This window comes from Mauremys reevesii, linkage group 6, assembly GCF_016161935.1.
Source record: "Mauremys reevesii isolate NIE-2019 linkage group 6, ASM1616193v1, whole genome shotgun sequence".
Taxonomy (NCBI): Eukaryota; Metazoa; Chordata; order Testudines; family Geoemydidae; genus Mauremys; species Mauremys reevesii.
This window is the reverse complement of record NC_052628.1, coordinates 84,041,184-84,060,651: the sequence shown is the minus strand read 5'-3', so window position 1 is coordinate 84,060,651 and position 19,468 is coordinate 84,041,184. Positions and strand designations below refer to the sequence as shown.

At 41.7% G+C, this 19,468-nt stretch overlaps 1 protein-coding gene across 21 annotated transcripts in view; it reads left to right on the top strand.

Moving 5' to 3' along the window:
- Positions 1–19,468, top strand: part of LOC120407914 (aminopeptidase O (putative)) — a 416,076-nt gene that overhangs the window by 371,476 nt on the left and 25,132 nt on the right. For all 21 annotated transcript variants that reach the window (XM_039544257.1, XM_039544252.1, XM_039544253.1 and 18 more), the window contains one exon: positions 19,292–19,378. In XM_039544257.1, the coding sequence (XP_039400191.1) occupies positions 19,292–19,378 (87 nt within the window). The remainder of the gene's footprint in view (positions 1–19,291; positions 19,379–19,468) is intronic.

Sequence of the window (19,468 nt, the reverse complement as noted above, 5' to 3'; positions counted from 1 at the left end):
CTTTTCTGAATTTCAGAAACATTGCAGGTGAACTGATTATTGCTCGGCCTTTCACCATATATGAGTACAGTGCAGATCATTCCTTCCAACTTCTGTTTCTTGAAGCCTTTATACACATTTGTGAAGCATTAACCTTTCTCCTTCCAGTTGAACATGCTTTCTGTTCCAGCCAGTGTTTCTCTTCTAAACATACCTGCACTTGCACACTGCACTGTATGGAATCAGAGAAGTGTGGGACTGGAAGGGACCTCAGTGCAGTCCAGTCCCCTGCACTCAAGGCAGGATTAAGTAATAACTTGACCACGCCTGAGAGGTGTTTCTCTAACCTATTGTTAAAAACCTCCAGTATTATGTCTAGGTATGTTCCTGTGAGATACAAACTGCTATGAAATGGGTCATTCCCTTGTGCTGTATTGTTCTCACCTCCCCACTGTGCAGCACTTGGGTGTCCAGGGTTTTCAGCCTTAGGGTCAAACATGATTTCACAAGGACCAAGGGGCCAGATTATCTGCCTTGTTCTGTTCCCTTTTGTGCCACTTGGGCAACTCAAAAGGAGCAGGTGCCACCCACAAGTCCCATACGCCAGGAATCCCCAGCAGGGAAAGTCCGCATGTGACACGGAGCTAACATAACTGGCTCCTATGTCTCCCTCCTTATAGCTTCTCAGGGGGCACATTGGGGGTAGGAAATGTCCGTGCTGGAGTGAACTGTACTTCAGTAATCTCCAGCTCGTTTATAGTCCCTAAGGGACTGTAGCTGTTTGGCAACAGCTAGAGCAAGACGTAGGCTGCACTAAACTGTGCAGGGGCAGAGTATCGAGGAAGCTGTAAGTAATTGATAGTTCTCAGCTTCTCTTCCCACCTCCACCCCCCCGCCTCCCCTCCGCCCGCATGACCAGCCAAGCTCCTGCCTTGCTCTCACTGGGCTGCCACAGCCCAGTTGGTAAGCAAGCAAGGGAGCTACCAGAGCTACACTCCTCCCTGCAGGACAGGAGGGTGCTGAGCAGCTGCAACAGGAAAGAGAAAGCAGCTGCCCAGAGTACTCCCAGCTCACAAGGAGCTATTCCAGAGGCTGCAGGGACAACAGTGGGAGGCAGCGCCCCTTACCTGCTCCACAGGAATGGGCTGATTTAAACACCAGTTAGGGAATATGTTGTCATTTCATAATCAGATATGCATAACACAATTGCCCTTGGCTGCCATTGTTGGACACTGTCTCCAGGGCCAGATGTGGGACACTGCTGGTCTAGTGGGACTATCAGTACTCACATGTCACGTTACCCTGTCTAAGACCTCACATGGTCTAGGATGCTTGCTTAACTGTACTAACAGTCTATCCCTTCTATTTGTGTAGTGCACATTTACAGTGAATAATGATTTCATTGCAATAATATTTCCATGTACAGTTTAAACATAGGGACATTTGGAGAAGGCACAGTAATCACAAACCTGTACGTTTGTTTTCCAGGTATTAAGTGGAGTAATATGAAATGTATGAAATGAACATGTAAAATACATCTTTAAAAACAATTTCAGAGAGTTGTAGTATCTTCTACATTCTAAGCTTTTTTTCATCAGCATCTTTCAGTGATTCAGCTGTCCCAATGTAGCGCCTCCTTGAAGTTACTTAGCTGAGAGCCAATTACATAGAAGAATTATTCTGCCGTCTCTCCTTCCCTCTCTTCTTGCCATGTTGCTTCCTGCAAGGTGATAAGGTAGTCCTTGGTCAGAGTACATGTCTAATGACTGCCTGTGGTGTATCAGGGGAGATGAAGTCCAGCAGGGGAGTCCAGCCCATAGAGGAGTATGGGGACATAAGGGCATGAAACTATAACTCCCATGAGGCAACCCAACAGGGGATTCAGTTTTTGACAAAAATATCAACATTTTCGACAAGAAGTAAAAGCAGCAAAGAATCCTGTGGCACCTTATAGACTAACAGACGTTTTGCAGCATGAGCTTTCGTGGGTGAATACCCACTTCGTCGGATGCAAGGGGATATACCCGAAGTGGGTATTCACCAACGAAAGCTTATGCTGCAAAACGTCTGTTAGTCTATAAGGTGCCACAGGATTCTTTGCTGCTTTTACAGATCCAGACTAACACGGCTACCCCTCTGATACTTGATACCAGAAGTAGACACTGAAAAAAAATAGCATAATGAAAAGCTCATTTTACATAGAAAAACAATTTTTCTAGGTTTTTTAAAGGCTTAGGTTAGATCCTTAGAAGTTTATGGCCAAAGTTTTTAGTAGGTCTTATTAATTCCACAGTACTTGTGGTTGCATGCTCTAGTTTGCATACACAAATGGATATCCTGGCACATACGATAGACATGATTTTACAGACCCCTGAACTGGGGGTCAGAAGCTGTTTTGTTATAAGCCCCCAAACAAGGAAATGAAGCAGCTCAGTGTGGACTGTGTAGGTGGATTGAATACAGCATCCAAGAGGCTTCCAGTATGGCCAAAATCTTTTGTTCCCTTTAGCTCTACTTATGTCGTATTCTCCTTCTGGGCTGAGGCTTCGGCTGACAGAATTATAGAGAGAGCTACCTGTGCTCCCTAGACATATATTCTAAGCATTGGTGACTTTGCAGATGAGCATTGCAGAATTTAGTTGTAGGGCACATAAAGCTGCAGTCTCCTAACCGTGCTTCAGGCTTAAGGGATATTTTGGGGACTGTTTGTTCCTTATTAGCTCCCCTAACCCAATCGTATTCCCTTTCTTTTCTCTCATAGCATTGTTAGCTTTGGTTATGTGGGGTTCCCCCTCTCCTGTTTTTGAGGAAGTTGCTATAAAGAAATCTATAGTCTGTGTTGGTAGTAACCAAACCACAGAAAAAGCAATTTTTTCTTCATTGGTTAATTGTTTCCTGCATACAATTGCCTTTTATTTGTAGTCACAGAACAATGGGCCATCACTTTATTGCTCTGTTTCTGCTTTACAAATGGCTGAAGTCTCATAATTCTTTGAGACTGTTAGCCTAATAATAAATATCATCTAGCCTGTATGCATGCATGGGCTTGCTTTTCCTTAGAGAGTATTATGTTTATGTATCAGCCATTGTGTTTAAAATTTGGGAAGAAAGGATAGATTGGCTTGAAAGGAGAGGGAAAAACAACAAACCTACTTTTGTTGTGCAGAAGCTGGGACTTTCCAGGTGCACCCACTGCCCAAGGTCAGTTAACATTTTTTAAACCCTAATAACCTTGACAGTGTCTCTATTGATATGCTTATGTAGGCTGAGAAAACCTAGTTTAGAAGTTTCACTACAAGAATTTGAATAATTTAGTCACAAGCATATTGACACTAGGATGACCAGGTGTCTGGTTTTGGACCAGAACACCTGGTCAAAAAGGGATTCTAGTAGCTCGAGTCAGCACCCGACCAAGCCATTGACTGTTCGGTTGGCAGCGCCATTGCGAGACGCAGTGGGTCTGGCAGGCTCCCTGCTAGCCACCACACCACGCAGCTCTCAGGTCAGAAGCAGTCAGCATGTCTGGTCCTAGCCTTAGGGGCTGCCAGGCGGGGTCTGCGTGCTGCCCCATCCCTCACCCAGAAGCACAGCTCCCATTGGCTGGGTCAGGGCAGGGGAGGAACTAGTGTGAGTGTGGTGCATGAGCACTCAGTGGGCAGCTGTTGAGGGGTTGTGTAGCACGCCTCTTCCGCTGCTGCCCGGCCCTCTTCTCCTCGCATGGCTGGGCTCGAGCTGCGGTGCATGCCCTGCGGAGAACGCGGACTGTTTGTTGCCCCATCACCGGCACCCAGGAGTTTGAGGTATGTTTATCTCCGTCTCCGAGTGCTGGGAATGGGGCTGCACCCCTATCCCCCTCACTGCATCCCTCCCCGTCAGTCACAGCCCCCCGCACCTCCATGGGAGTCAGTTTCTACAGATTTATTTATACAGGTATCTGGACAGGTGTGCATTTCTGTGGTTGTGCTCTATGGATTTGTATTTGGGCTTCAGGATTGGGACTTTAATTATCAGCTGTGATAATGTATGGTCCTAATTCCACACATAAAATTACAATAACTTTAATGAACAAACAACATGGAGCTGGTTACGAAAAATGGGAAGAGGGGAGGGAAAGAATCATGAAAACCTTTGCGAAATTTCATTTTTTTAAAAATTACCCTTTTTTGACTATTTTGCTGCCAGCTGTAGCATCCTATAACGAATAAAACCTGAAATTAGCATAATATATCTGTCAAAACAATAAATATGCCTGTTTGGGCCTTGTAGTTAAAATGAGCACGTGAGAGAGGGTGGGGGAGAGCAAGCGACAGAGTGAGTGGGGGGGTGGGGCCTTGGGAAGGGGCGGGGCAGGGGCATAGGCACCAACTTCTCCTGGCGCCGGAGGGTGCTTGACCCCCCTGCCCCACCCCTACCCCATTCCAACTCCTTCCCCAAAGTCCCTGCCTCTATTGGACTCCTTCCCCAAATCCGTGCCATGGCCTTGCCTCTTCTCTTCCCCTGAGTGTGCCACGTTCCCGCTTCTCTCCCCGCTCACTCCCACAGCTTGTTGCGCCGCGAAACAGCTGTTTTGTGGCAGCAAGTGCTGGGGGAGAAGCAGGGACATGGCGCACTCCAGGAAGGAGGCAGAGATGAGGTGGGCGAGGCGTGGAGCTTAGCTGCCGGTGGGTGCAGAGCACCCACCAAATATTCCCTGTGGGTGCTCCAGCCCCAGAGCACCCACAGAGTCAGCGCCTATGGGCAGGGGCATGTCCTCAGGGAAGCGGCGGAGCAAAAGTGTTTGGTTTTCTGGAATTAGAAAGTTGGCAACCCTAATTGAGACAGTAGAAAAAGCTCACAGCTGTGTGTCACAAACGCTGGTAATCAGTAATAAGCAGTCTTCTTATTAAGCTATTTCCACAATTAGCTTTCGTGGTTCGTTATTCTAGATAGGGACAGGGATGGTCTATAAAACCAAAAGACCAGAGGCCGTGGAAACAAGTCTACAGAGCAATAACAAAGGTGATGAGACAGAGAGATCTGTCTACAAAACCATTTAGGTATGCTACAGAACAGGGGGAGTGGATAGGTGGGATTCTGTCAGTTCTATTTGATGCTGAACTGATCCATCTAGAACTGTATTTTATGTCCTGGTTAATTATGGTAGACTTGGTGATACAAAAAGTGGAATTTAGATGAAACTAACAGTTTTATGCTACATTTCCCCACTACCTTCACTGGAGAGTTTGTTTTTCTGTCCTTCCTGCCTACAGAACTGGCTTACTTTTTTGTAATGTATGCTGCCTGCGTGGCAGATGGAAATTGTTTTGTTAGTTTTTCTTGCTTCAGCAAATTGGTTGAAATGCTATTCAGCTCATAACTCTTCCCCTTTATTTTGAGATCATAAGGTGGTAGATTTTGGGGAGAAGAGAGAGGGGCGAGACTGTAATTGTTTTTGCAGAAAATGTGAGTGTAATGAGTTAAGATTATAATATCATACGTCATGTGGGTGGCATATTGCCATTTTTATACAACTGCTTCACTGTACATGAAGTCTGCCTATGAAACCACGGCCATAAATTGGTGGCATCCTATTTCACTGACAGAGATCCAGTCACGCTAATATAAACCATACAAGGTGTTTGGTGCCCTAAAAATAGTGAGAATTATGTTTAGAACAAAATAATTTCAGCCCATTGGTCTTTCCTAAATCATAAAATACTGGCAGATGTAAAAGTACAGATGAACTACAACACAATATCTCTCTCTCTACTTCCTCCCGGTGATTAAGTTAAGCCCATTCTTGTGCTCTATTATCCAGCTGTCTTGAAGGTTGTCATTGAGCATTGTTAGAAAGCACTCTTATGGAATAAAGCTCTGTACAGTATATTGTAAAACTTCTTGGAGAATGGGAATTGGTCAGGAAGGGTCAGACCATGTTGCTATACTAACGAAAGAGGGAATTAGCATGCTTTCTTTTCAGAATAGTTCACCAACTAACTCTGTCTCTGAGCATGCTTGGGGCTTTGGCAAAAATGGTTCAGTAGCCCTCTGCACCATACATATGTACTTTTTAATACTATATATAAAACTTGCAGGTTTCTGTCATCAGGTTGCAAATACCTCCGCACAGCCTGCTTTAAGGACAAGAAGTCCCAGTTCCTACCTGTCTTAACTGGTCTAAGGTCATATTGGACTGCAGAGCAAAACACTGGAATGTTTTGTATTGTATCATTGCATATAACTGGGGAAATATCTATACAACACTTGTACTGAGCCAGTGTCTTCTAGAGATGAGATCCACACATTGAATTGAGGCAGAGGAGGGGAATATGCAGTTTGTACTAATGCCCATATTGCCTACATTTTCTTTCTCTTTTTAAAACGGGAGGCAAAATAAAATCTGGTGTTTAAATTTAGATCCGTTAGATTAAAGCAGTTTTCTGTTTTAGTCTGTATTTAAACATACAGGACCAAATTAATCCCTGATGTAATTCCAATTGAAATCAATGGAGTTTATGATCTTCTGGAGGCTGCAGTGAGTGGGAAAAGAAAATTGAAAGGGTGGTTTCTGATAATACACCCTTCACTTTCCAAAGATGAGGCTCAGGACATTGCAGAGCTGGGTGTGAGGCAAGAGAATTGGAACAGGATGAAGAAAAAGGCTTCCAATAATGACAATGGAAATGTCCCTTGGGTTTACTGGCTCTCGTATCTGCCACAGCGGAATTGATGTGCTGGGATGAATTTGTAAGCTTGCCCAAAGGATAATCTAACTCAACACCAGTAGCTATTATTTGGGCTTGTTTTGTTGCCGCATGAAAAATATGGGGGCTTTTCCTGCCACTTGAGAAGTACACAAAATCCTGGAATCAGCATTACCTGTCCTAGGAACATTTTTAGAGTGCAAGATTTATTGGGTGCTCAAAATAGCATTTCCCCAATCAGCAGCCCTCCCTCATTCCCTAACAGCTCAAAGAGCCAACAGCTGTGCATGTTTGTTCCAAGTGATTTCATTTGCTGCTGGGTGGCATTAGTGAAATGTTCCAGGCGCCTTATTGGCGCATTATACTATGTCATCCACTTCTCATCCACTATTTTTTTAATTGTTTTGCGCTCTTATTATGGAATTGTTTTCTATTTGTTCTTTATCTAAAGCAGCAAAGAAAGAGATGGTTGGTGCTTAGTTCCATTTTTCTAAAACCTGCCATATGAGGAGATGACTGTTTTTTTGTTTTGTTTTGTAATTAGGTGCTTTTGCTATATTTGACTGTTTATACAATGCTGTGGGGCAGTCAAGGAAGAAGTAGTGCTGTAATACAAACTGCCTGGCCTTGTCATAAATCTGAAAGGTTTGTATATATGTGATGGCCCTTACACATTTGCCAGGATGTTAAGGAGGATGTAGTGGTTAAAAACACAAACAAACAAGTGCCTTCAACAGTCTGGATTTGTGTTTCCTGATTGTTGCAGCTTAAGACTGTAGCTGTATTTGTGCTTTTAATGGAACACCCTCTTAATGCAGTAATTGACACAACTCTTTACTTGGAGCAATTTCTAAAGATAAATTTTATTCACAGTTACTATTTTTAATGCTCGATGGCTTGCTTTGTGCTTTTTCATTTCTTTAAATGTTGACTGTAGATCCTGGTTATCTCTGGACAATACCACAGAGCAGGAAACTCTGTCACACTCAAAGAACATAAGATCTAGATAGAATGAGTCAGATCAAACCCTACTCCCTATTGCTTAGTAACTGACTAACTTCCTAATATGTGGGTACAGTTTTGTCCCCACTACGGTTTTGCTACATTTCTTTCTCTGTCCAAGAGATAAAATGGTAGGGTTGTGATGCTGTATTCTACCTGGGGTAAGAGTCTTTGGAAATATCAAGTGTGAGTGAGTGAGCGATGCAAAACTGGAAACCTCTGAATAAAACCCTGTTGTTCTTACTTCAGTACAGGGTGTATGCGTCTACTGAGTTTACAGCATAAGTCATATTTCCCTTAAGGTTGATTTCCTTAAGGTGTGTGTATGTGAGAGGTGTCACATTGACATGCTTGGACACTGAAGTCCTCTGTCAACCAGACACAAACCTGGACAGTGAGAGAGCAAGCTTCTCTGTACAGTCCTACTGATATGCCTCCGCCTTAAGTCAGAGGAACCATCCCTAGCTTAGTTCAGCCTCCATAGGCCATTCACTCTGGCCACTCAGCTCAGTTGAGGTTGTCCAATTCCTAGTAGGAAAGTGCATATTAAAAAGGCACCACTGTTGGCAAACACTATCCAGCTGTGGTAATGTCAGTACAACTTGGTCCGATTCAGATCCAGTTTCTTCTGGATTTTAGAGACTAGCAAACCTTCAGGATGCCAAAATTGGTAAAGTCCACTCCTGCTCCCAAAAGGGGTTCTGAAAAAGCAATGACTAAGGCATATGGATCCCTTGTTGATGGGCATGACCAAGCAGCCTGCAGAGTGTCTGAACAGTTACAGTCAGGAGAGTGGGTTGTGTGTAGATTTTTCTTTTAAGTGGAATTGAAACATGTTTATCTTCGATGGAATATATGGTACACCTCTACCCCATTATAACGCCACCCGATATAACACAAATTTGGATATAACGCGGTAAAGCAGCGCTCCGGGGGGCGCGGGGCTGCGCGCTCCTGCGGATCAAATCAAGTTCAATATAACGTGGTTTCACCTATAACGCGGTAAGATTTTTTGGCTCCTGAGGACAGCGTTATATCGAGGTAGAGGGGTACTTACCTTTCTGAGGAGAAAATCCCTGTATAATGCATTATTTTCATACTACTGTGAGAAACAAGACTTTTCCTCCCATGATCGGCAGTTCATTCATCTGGAACACTTTCCTGTTTGATCCTTTAGGACAGTTTCCCAAACTTGGGATGCCGCTTGTATAGGGAAAGCCCCTGGTGAGCTGGGCCAGTTTGTTTACCTGCCGCATCCGCAGGTCCGGCTGATCGTGGCTCCCACTGGCCACAGTTTGCTGCTCCAGGCCAATGGGAGCTGCTGGAAGTAGCGGCCGGGCCGGTTTGTTTACCTTCCGTGTCCACAGGTCCGGCCGATCGCAGCTCCCACTGGCCGCGGTTTGCTGCTCCAGGCTAGTTTCTGGCTTTCCTTTTTTGAAGTGGAGTAGAGTATTTGATTTTTATTATTTTATTTTATTTTGTTTGGTAGGGTTATGAGATGGAAGGGGGTGACCATGTTGAGTGTGTCATTCTTGCAGTGGAAATTCTTGTGGAAGAGGAAAGTTTTGTAGCATTTCCTAAGGGTTAGACTCTGGATTCACCTGATCTCTTCTAGAGATTGTTCCATAGCCAGATCCTCATGATTGAAAAGGCTTGGTCCCCTTGGTCTCTCTGATGCTTTGTCCTGGACTTTGTGATTTACATTGTACCAGAGGAGCACAGTTGTCACGTTGGTTCATAGATCAGAATTTGATTTTTAATATAGTTGGGGCTTGATGCATTCCCTGTTTTGAAAATTAGGACTCAAGTCTTAAACTAGGAGCCAGTGGAGGGACATGAAATAGGCAGCCACATTCTTTATTGACTACAGCTTGTGCATCCTCTTCATGTTTCACTTCCAATTCAGTGAATTATAGTAATGAAGCCAGAGGTGACACATTCATGGACAAAGTTGCTTGTCTGGGAGGAAGGGACAAAGTTTCCTAGCAAAGTGGAGGTGAAAGAAGGTATTTTTAGATACTGATACTACCTAGTCATCAAACCTATACATTGGTGTAACCAAAGGGATGACGTGCTGGTCAGTTGGTACTTAAAGTTGTTTTCTCTTTATTGAATGGAACATAAAACTTCTTCTATTTGCAGTTTTTAAAAACTTGAATAATAATTAGAGAGAACATGGTGGGTAATATAATATCTTCATTGGGCCAACTTCTGTTGGTGAAAGAGACAGGCTTTCAAGCTACACATGTTCTTCAGGTCAGGGAAAGGTAGTTGTGTCACAGCTAAATACAAGGTGAAACAGAATGTTTAGCATAAAATAGTTAACACATATTCTAAGGAACCATTCAAGGTGAAGTAGCCAGTTAACACCCCTGTAGTCATAGGACAAAAAAGGGGGGCCAGTGGCTTACAGAAGCCATAAATCCAGTCTCTTTATTAAGACTATTATTTTTAGTGTCTAGCAAAATTATGAATTTAAGCTCTCAGGCTCATCTTATGAAGGTGGTGTGCAGGTTTACTTTGAGGATGAGGACTGAGAGGTCAGGTATGGAGTGATCATTTTATGAAAAGTGTTCAGCCACTGGTGATATGGTGTTTTTGTCTTATCATTTTTCTGTGTGAGTTCATTTGAGAGCATAGTGAGTGTCTGGGTTTGCCAACATAGTTGTCATTGGGGTATCTAGTGCACTAAACAATGTACACCGAATATGATAGGCATGTGTAGGACCCATAGATCTTCAAAAGTGTGTTGTGGGGGTACTGATCATTGTAGCAGTGGAAATATGTCAACAGGTTTTGCACCTGTTGTATTGGTAGGGTCTGATGCTGCTTTGAGTTGGTGGGTCTTGGTGTATGAGGAGCTTGCTTCTGATGATGAGGTTGGTGAGTTGTTTGAAGCCAGAAACGGGGAAAGATTTTTCTTTCAGGATGTGGTGCCCATCTAGTATGGGTTGTAATTGTTTAATTATACTCTGTAGGTTCTAGTGTGGGGTGGTAGGTGACAACTAGGGGTGTGCAGTTGAAGGTTTTCCCCCCCTGTATTGAAGCATATTCTCTTGGGGTATTTGGGTCACCCATTCCATGATGTGATCTACTTCTCTGGTAGAGTGTCCTATTTTGGTGAAGGCGATTTTGAGTGTGTTCAGGAGCATATTCTGTGGTATCTAAGGGCCTAGCTGTAGATAACATACTTCTTGTTACTGGATCTGTGAATATAAGTGTGGTGATCCAGGGGTTTCTTGTATATAGTTGTCTGTAGGGTTCCATTGTTGAAGCTCATTGTGGTGTCCAGGAAGTTGATGCTGGCGCAGGACTGTCCTAGAGAGAGTTTGGTGGATGGGTAATGGTCATCGAAGTTGTAGTGGAATTTGAGGTAATCTGTCGAGAGAATGAAAATATTATCGCTGTATCTCAGGTATATCACTGATTTCAGAAATTCTTCCTCAAGGTGGCCCACGAAGAAGTTGATGTATTAGGGAGCCATCCTACTACCCATGGCTGGTCCCATAATTTGGAGAAAGTGTTTGTTGTTGAAAGTAAAATTGTTATGGGTGAGGATGAAATGGATGTGTTTGCGGGGGATATCTGAATGTTGTCCATTGTCTTGTAGGTATTTGAGACAGGCAGCTATTCATCACTGTGAGGGATGTTGTTGTATAGGGAGACAAGGATGGTGTTCTGAGGGAGGTTGTTAATGTTGCAGAGTTTCTGGAGGAGGTCGGTTATGGCCTGGAGGAAGATGGCCCTTTGTGTGGTGAGTGGTTCGAGGATGGTTTCTATGAGTTCTGATATTCTTTCAGTAAGATAGTTGTGGCGTGATATGATGGGCCTGCCTGGCTCTCCTTGTTTATGTATCTTGGGAAATGTGTAGAAGATTCCTGGGGTGGCTTCTTGGGGCATGAGCTTGTATTTCGATTTGTTTGGGCAAAGATTTGATAATATCCTTAAATTCTTGAGTGAACCGCAGTGTGGGGTCGTCTTTGATTTCTTTATAGTAGGTGGTGTCAGTTGCCGATTCCACTTTGTATTTAGCTGTAATACTCTGAGTACCTTTCCTAGACCTGGAGAAGATCTCTGTGTAGCTTGAAAGCTTGTCTCTTTTGCCAACAGGGGTTGGTCAAATAAAATATATTACCTCACCCACCTTGTCTCTGTAATAGCGTGGGACCACCATGGCTACAGCAACACTTTTAAATTATTTTTTTTGGCAGTTTAAGCGTTATGGGCATTACTCCATATGCTAGAGAATTAGACAGTGTGTACCTGCTTCAGATATAATCTGTCCCACTACAGCATGCATATACTTGATTCAGATGTTGGAGACATCACATCATAGCTGATGAGTTACAGGTGATGAGTTATAGGTTCATGGTCAGACTTACTATGGCTGAGAAATTGAGCCCTGGGCAGTTTCAGCCATAGTAGTAAAATCAGAGGGGGAGATGTAGATTTTGTCATTCTCCATTGGCTAAGTGGGGCATGGTTCTTGCCCCTACTCTGCAATGTGATGTGTGGGAGCAGAGGAAGTCTTTGGTCTGCAGTGGTGCACGAAGGTAACCACTATGTAGAAGTGACTCCAAAAGCCAGTGGCACCACAGCAAAACAAGATTAAACAAATATTTCCAAAACAGCTGTAAAAGGTGGAGCGGATTACATCTTTTCAGCCATCTCCAGCCTGTTGCCACTTACACACAAACATCCTGAATGAGCAAGACTGAAAATGAGAGAGGAAGGAAAGCATTTGGTTCAAGTACATGTTGGTTCAAGTATTTGTTTTTAACTAAAGTTTATTTTTAAAAAACGTTTTTCAGTTTGCATGCTGTGTTATATCACAGGCATTGTGGTATAGAAGCCTTGCTCCATGTGAGGGAGATTATGGCACCATAAATGGAAACACAATGGGAAAAGCCTTCATGCATAGAGGGGGACTCTCTTCCCACAGTTGTTGAAGCTGCTGCACTAATCAGTGTTTGTACTGGTTTTTTGCCCCGTTCTTCTCTGAGCTTGCTATATATCACTAGCCTATCATCACTTTATCTGTGTCTAATGAAAGATGAACAAAAGCATTGCAGTCATGTCCTGTTGTATGTCAGAATTTAATGAAACGCAGAGAGAATAGGCAGACTGAAAGGACATATGGGGATTACAGAATTACATGTTTTAACTTCATCACTTACTTGCAGTGAAAGCTTTGACACCATAAGGAAGGCAAAATACACAATGACTGAAACTGCTAGGTAGTTTCCTGCTTGTACTTCTTAATGACAAACTCTGGCACATGTAGTATTCTCCAACTGCAGAATCACCGACAAAAGAATGATGAATACATTCTGTTTGCATTTAATAGGATTTTGTCTAGTAAGAATATTTTAGCACATTGCTGAGCTGATACGCTGTCAATGCAATTTTAGCGCACACATGATCCGTACATTATTATCAACACCACCTCGTTCAGAGCTGATTCAGCATCGCTGAAAACCTTACTGAGGAGTACATTTCTACTGAAATGGGATTTGCATGCTAAAAACCCCGAGTCTGAGTACCAAATACTAACGTTCATTTGAAAAACCCAAACCTTACAGCATGAAACCTAGTGAGTGGGTGCAACTACTTAATTTTAATTTAAAATACCAGCCATCTCAGATATTTTAAAATTTAAGTGAGTACAAAGAATATAGAAAAAATCAGTAAATCGTTAAAAATATTTTGTTACAATAATGGGGCAAAGTGTGGGCAGTTTTCTAAGCCAGATGTTTTCTGCCCTAACCAATGGTAAAAACTACTTTTAAATCCAAAATGTTAGTCTGCGGCACTCAGCAGTGTTCCCTAATTATAGATAGTAGAGCTGAATCCAATTTATGAGGAGCTAGGAAGAGAGAATTATGCTGAAAGGAAATAAATAATTTCAGATGGAAGAAATCTGTGATGATCTAATCAACAGGCCAGCATTCCGGGGCTCCAGAGATATTCAGCTTCCTCCTCATTAATTAAAAATAATCCATTGTTTGATTAGTTGCAAAAGTTTCTTTGTATTTCTCCTTCTGCAAGAAGACTGAAGTCTGCAAAGAATCTCTAGCTCCTGTTGTCCATTATATTTACAATGGACTTATCTGTGGTTAGTTACTGTAGTATTTATAGTTTTGATTAACTTTTCATATTACATGCATTTAGTTTCAATAGTGTAGTTGAACACATGGTTGGTAAATAACTTGGACCAAAAAGACTTAAAGATATGTTCTGTTTGGAACTTCAGTTGGACTATAATACTTACTAAGTGTACTCAGGTTTAAAAAAACCTCTATTTTCTAGGGTCTCAAAACATGTTTTTGTTCTGATATTTAGATTTGTTGTCTCCTGGAGCTTTTTTAATTGGATCCAGCTATTAGCAATATTTACTCTTTTCCCCCGAAGCTAGTCTCCATTCTGCAGACCAAAGGCTTAATACAAACTTTTTAGATTTTTTTTTGTTTTTAATAAAATGCATGGTCTAAATTACTTGCTTTCTAAATCTTATTTGCAAGCCTCAGAGGTAAAATATTTTCTGCATGTATGTTTCCTTGTTTGCATGTGTATGATGGAGGCTTTCAGTGACCTCAATCATTACAATATATTGTATAAGCTTATGTGTATTTTAACTATGCCTGTCTGGCCATTGTTTGATTTTTGTAATAATTTGGAGGGTAGGTGGGTTTCAAATACTAAAAGTGATTGCTTCACTTCAAGGACTGTTTGAGATGGTCTAAAAATGTTGTCTTCAAACTAAAGATGTCATTGGGAAGCTGCTGGGCAATCAGCATTCTTGAAAATCAGGGCACTTAAATATGGATTTACTATCCCAGCTTTAAGCATCCATTTAAAAGTTGGCTCATGTTTGTAAAAACTAATTTTCTTACTATATTTATATTAGTAATAGATTTAAGAATTTATTTTTATATTAATAAGCTATTTTTTACTTTTTTACTTTTTTATGGGTTTGAAAAGAAACTAGTGTCACTGATTTCTAGTCAGTTTTATTTTCAAGTTCATTTGTACTAGCAAAATGCTGCAGTGTTTGGGTTGTGAACAGCACTGCAGGGCATTATCCATTTGTCTACATCTTTAGAATTTTTTTTTTAAATGAACATTTTTATTGGTCTTTGTTTTTGTAAGCTCTCTCTCTCTCTCTTTTTTTTTTAAACAAAGCTTTAAATTTGGGGCTAAATGCAACCTGACAGCAGCATCCATTTAAGACTCTTGGTCTTAAGGATAGCAAAACAAAACAAAATAACCCTCCACTCTGATAACTTCCTTTGATTACTAAATTGAAATGGCATGTTTTCAAATTACATATCTGCAACAGTCCATGAACCCAAATTGTGCTGACAAAATTGTGGAATGTGTTGCAAAGTTCATATATATTTACAGGAAATTTTCAGCTATTGAATGGAAAATTGGTAGTCACTTCAGCATAATCCATAATATCAATTGGAAGGGAAGAACATTTTTAGTAGCGCAAGATGATCCATCAGGAACCTGACCTCCCACAAGACCTGCAGACAGTTCTACATCCCCCAAATCACTTTTCCTTCCTCCTCCTGAGCATCAGGCAGAGGTTGAGACAGTCAAAAGGACAACCATAAACTTAGATTCTGAGGCTGAAAAAATCAATTAGAGTCCAGAGTTTGGCTTGTAGGTCCTGCAGCTGCCAAACCCAGACCCAGTGTTTGTGCATAGTTACAGGTGTTATTTCAGAGCTGGAGTACATAAGAGCCAGACAAAGTAAAGCACAATCAACTCTGCCAGCAGCAACAGGAAGAGTTGCTATAAATTACTTTTCAGGTTCAGTTTGTGCTGAATATGATATAACTAGCCAAAAAAACATACGGTGCATCTCTCTGAGCTATGCAGAAGAGCACGGAGAAATGTGTAGAGCAAGAAGGGAGAGTCTGACATGGCTCTCACTATGAGAAAAAGAGTAGTGAATTCTTATTTTCATCCATGAGTCTTTGCTTCCCCTTTCCCTCTTTCTTTGCACCACGGAGGGATGGATACAGAAGAGTCTACACAGGATAGAGTATGGTTACTTCTGTCCCACCACAAACTACTTAGTTTTCAATATTTCCTTTTATATATGTTCATTAAAGTGCCCAGAAATATGACACATTAATTACACAGGAAAGCCGTGGTGCCTGCTTTAAGTGTTGGATGAAAAGCAAGGAACTGAAGGAGGTTTTTTTCTCTCCTTCATGTGTCCGTAAAAATCGTAATGTGAGAGCGATTAGTGCATGATATCTACTAGAAAAATTACCTGTTGCTGTGTTGATAGCATGTGTATCTGAACTGGTTTATGAATATGGCTTAGCTGCAATTGTGGTTTAGGACAAACTACATTTGGTGCCATGTCACAAAAAGACTTGATCTAGCAGCTAAACCATCTTCACCCAGCGTTCACTACATATGATGGATTAGAAAGCAGATGGGAATGATTGAAATATTGTATTTGAAAAAGCGCTAATAATGACTGGTTCTTCTGCAGTTTGTTGCACTGAAAGTGCCTTTTTCAGCTTTGTTAAAATAGGAGGTGAACATGCAATCTGAGGATATCAGACATGCTGCTTCCACCCCAATTGGTGATTCTTTGCTCCTCAGTTTTGGAAAACTGCCATAATTTCTACAGATCCTGAGAAAGAAAGAAAAAAAATATGTGCTGTCCCAATTCTCATTCAGCTAATCTCTTTTTTTCCCCCCTAAATATATTAACTGAGGCTTAGTGCCAAGAGCAAGAACCCTATGTAGGAAGCAATAGTCTAAGGAAACAGACACAATTTAATTGTTCCAGGTTTTTTTTCAGATGTGGCTGATGATCACTATCGTATATACTCGATCATAAGCCGATTCATTTATAAGCCGACCCCCCAACCCCCAGATGGATAAATAAAAATGGAAAATGTTTATGACCTGTTCATAACTCTGACCCTATAATTCAGGGGTCAGCAAACTTTGGCTCCTGGGCCATCAGGATAAGCCGCTGGTGGGTTGAGATGGTTTGTTTACCTCAAGCGTCCGCAGGCAGGGAGGTAAACCTAAGTAAACAAAGTGTCCCGGCGCAGCAGCTGCTTACCCTGACGGGCCGGGACAGCAATTGGTGGGGAAATTTTTTTTTGGGGGGGGGGGGGAGAGAAGCTGGGGGTCAGGGGAGTGACCCCTGTAACCACACCCCACATGACCCCAACTGTAGCCTGGGACTCCCACACTCTCCCCATCCCATCCCTTCCTACCTTATCTGGGGAGGGCCAGGGGAGGACGTCTCTGGCCTGGCTGGAGCTGCTCCGGCAACTGGGCAGTGTGGCGCAGCCGCAGCATGTTCCAGCGGGCTGGGCTGGGCAGGGCAGCACAGCCGCAGCGTGCTCCAGCACCTGGGGGGCGCGGCCGAGCAGCACGGCTACCGCCTGCCAGCCCCAGAGCTGCAGCTGCTTCAGAGGCTGAGGGGAGAGCAGCATGGCCAGAAGCAGAGACACTCTGGCCCCACCTCTTCCCTTCTGGCTGTGCTGCCTCTCCTTGCTCCCGCTGTAGGGGGGAGGGGCTGTGTCCCACCTCTCCCTCTCTATACCGGTTCATAATCTGACCCCCTTCTCTAGTGCTTCCCTTTTTTACTAAAAAACTTCGGCTTATGAACGAGTATATATGGTATATACTAGCAAGAGATACATCTAATATACCACATGGTTAATATAGTATGTCAAACATAAAAAATACATATCACAATAAGAACCTCTTTTCTTTCATATAGCCAGAGAGTTTGTGCTACATGTAGGATTCTAATACTTTTAGCTTGTCAGCAGTAACTTTTAAGAAACAGACTACATCCCCAGCACACAATTAGTCTTTTTATTGTTTTATATATTTATTATTACTAGTTTAATAAATGAGCCCGAACACTTACCCCCCCAACCCTGAGTTTCCTAAGTCCCTTGTTGTAGTCAGAAGTTGCATTCCAGCAATTTTATGGAAGAGGCCACACAGTGAAGAAATTAAGGACACAGGAGAATTTTTCCAAAGCCTGTGACCATTCAGCACTTAATGATTTTAATGAGACTGTCAATTCAGTTATATAAGCCTCTGAAATTCCTCCCTGTGATGTAAAGCTGATGATGGCTGACTGCTGAATCCTTAGAAGTTCAAAATTGTATCCCTTGTTGTAGTAATGGTAAAGGGTGAACAAAGAGTTGGGGGGATTGTAGGGCTTTAAGGAATAGCCTGCATCAACTTGAAATTGACTAAAGCATCCTCTTCTACCTCCAAATTGTTCACAAAAACGACCTGTTTCCAGCTTTCATTTTCCCTGGGTTTTTTATCGGTAAATCTATCTTTAAGACGTGATTTGTGCTAGATTAGTAGATAATTATATAATTTAGACTCAACCTGCCAAAAATATTGAAACTACTTACATTTTATTATTACTGCAAAAACGGATTGTTTTAAAGTGCCTCTCCCTTGAAAGGCTGTAAAAGCAAGCTGTAATACAAGTAGTTTTTAATGCACTTAACTGCTTTCTTTTTGAGCGAATGCTGTGCCAATAATAGAATATAAAATGTTTGACTGCTCATTGAGTATAACTGAAGAAGCCGTGATGCAGTGTAAAATGACACTTAAAGCCACAGAAGTGAATGGTTAAAAACAAATCAAAAAGACATCAAAATGCAAGGAAATGTAAAGCATGCCAACGCTTTGTAAAGAACCTGCATTCGAAAGCTGTAATGGCCATATTGCCCATTTTAGTAGCAATATTATTCTCTACAGTTTGCATAAGCCAATAACTGAAGTACATTCAGTACAGCAAATCAGCAACTTGAGTATGAATAGATGTTAGACACTTTCTGACAAGCTGTATTGGCAAAACTTTGGTTTGCTGAAATGTAAATTCTTTATTCCATGTTTTCTCATTTACCTTTTATCCCTTTCATCCCAGGATAGATGCAGCACTTGTCCCCCAGATACAATTTGTACAAAAATGTGTTTTAGCCTCATGCCCCCTAGGTTAGACACTTGCCTAAAGGAAATAATGCAGTTGTCTCTTACATCTGCTTCCAGAGCTTTGAAGCAATAACTTCCTCTTTTGTAAAACTAGACGAGAAAAGGAAAAAAGTATTTATTTATTCTAATGCTAAGTGTAACTTTTTAAAAGTAGTTTTGTAGAATAATTGTTATTTTGAAAATGACAGACTCACTGATTCAACAGGTTTAAGTTATGATTGGGATTGGTTTGACAGTTACAGATGCTTGTTTATCCAGATATGGTGGAGTCCAAAAATCCTACTATAGAAGCACATTTTATTTTTAGTGTGTTAGATGAGTATTAATGATCTAATGGTTTATAGAGGCACATGACTCAATGCTCTAAACAGCATCTGCCCTTAAAAATAGGAACTTCATTTGTGTCAATATTTAGGGGCACATAGATTTTTAAGCAAGATTAGCAAGTCCTACTGAAGTACTTGAAAATGTTTCACAAACTGCCATTCCTCTAAAACACTTGAAAATTTTTTTTAAACTTTTAAAAACTTAAAAAAAGTTGAGTGACATTGTATCAAGTGCGTATTTACACCAACACAGTATGCATGTTTAATATGTATTTTCCTTTTCCAAAGGTTCGACATCGGTGGTGTGAGCTTGTTGTTAAACACAAATATACAACAAGATATGCTCACATTGAGAAATTCCTCCAGGAAGATCAGGTCAGTTTAATTTATTAACATTTTCTAAATAATCACCCTGTGTTGTGTCAGAGTATAAACTGATTTTAACTTACTGTATATACTCGTTCA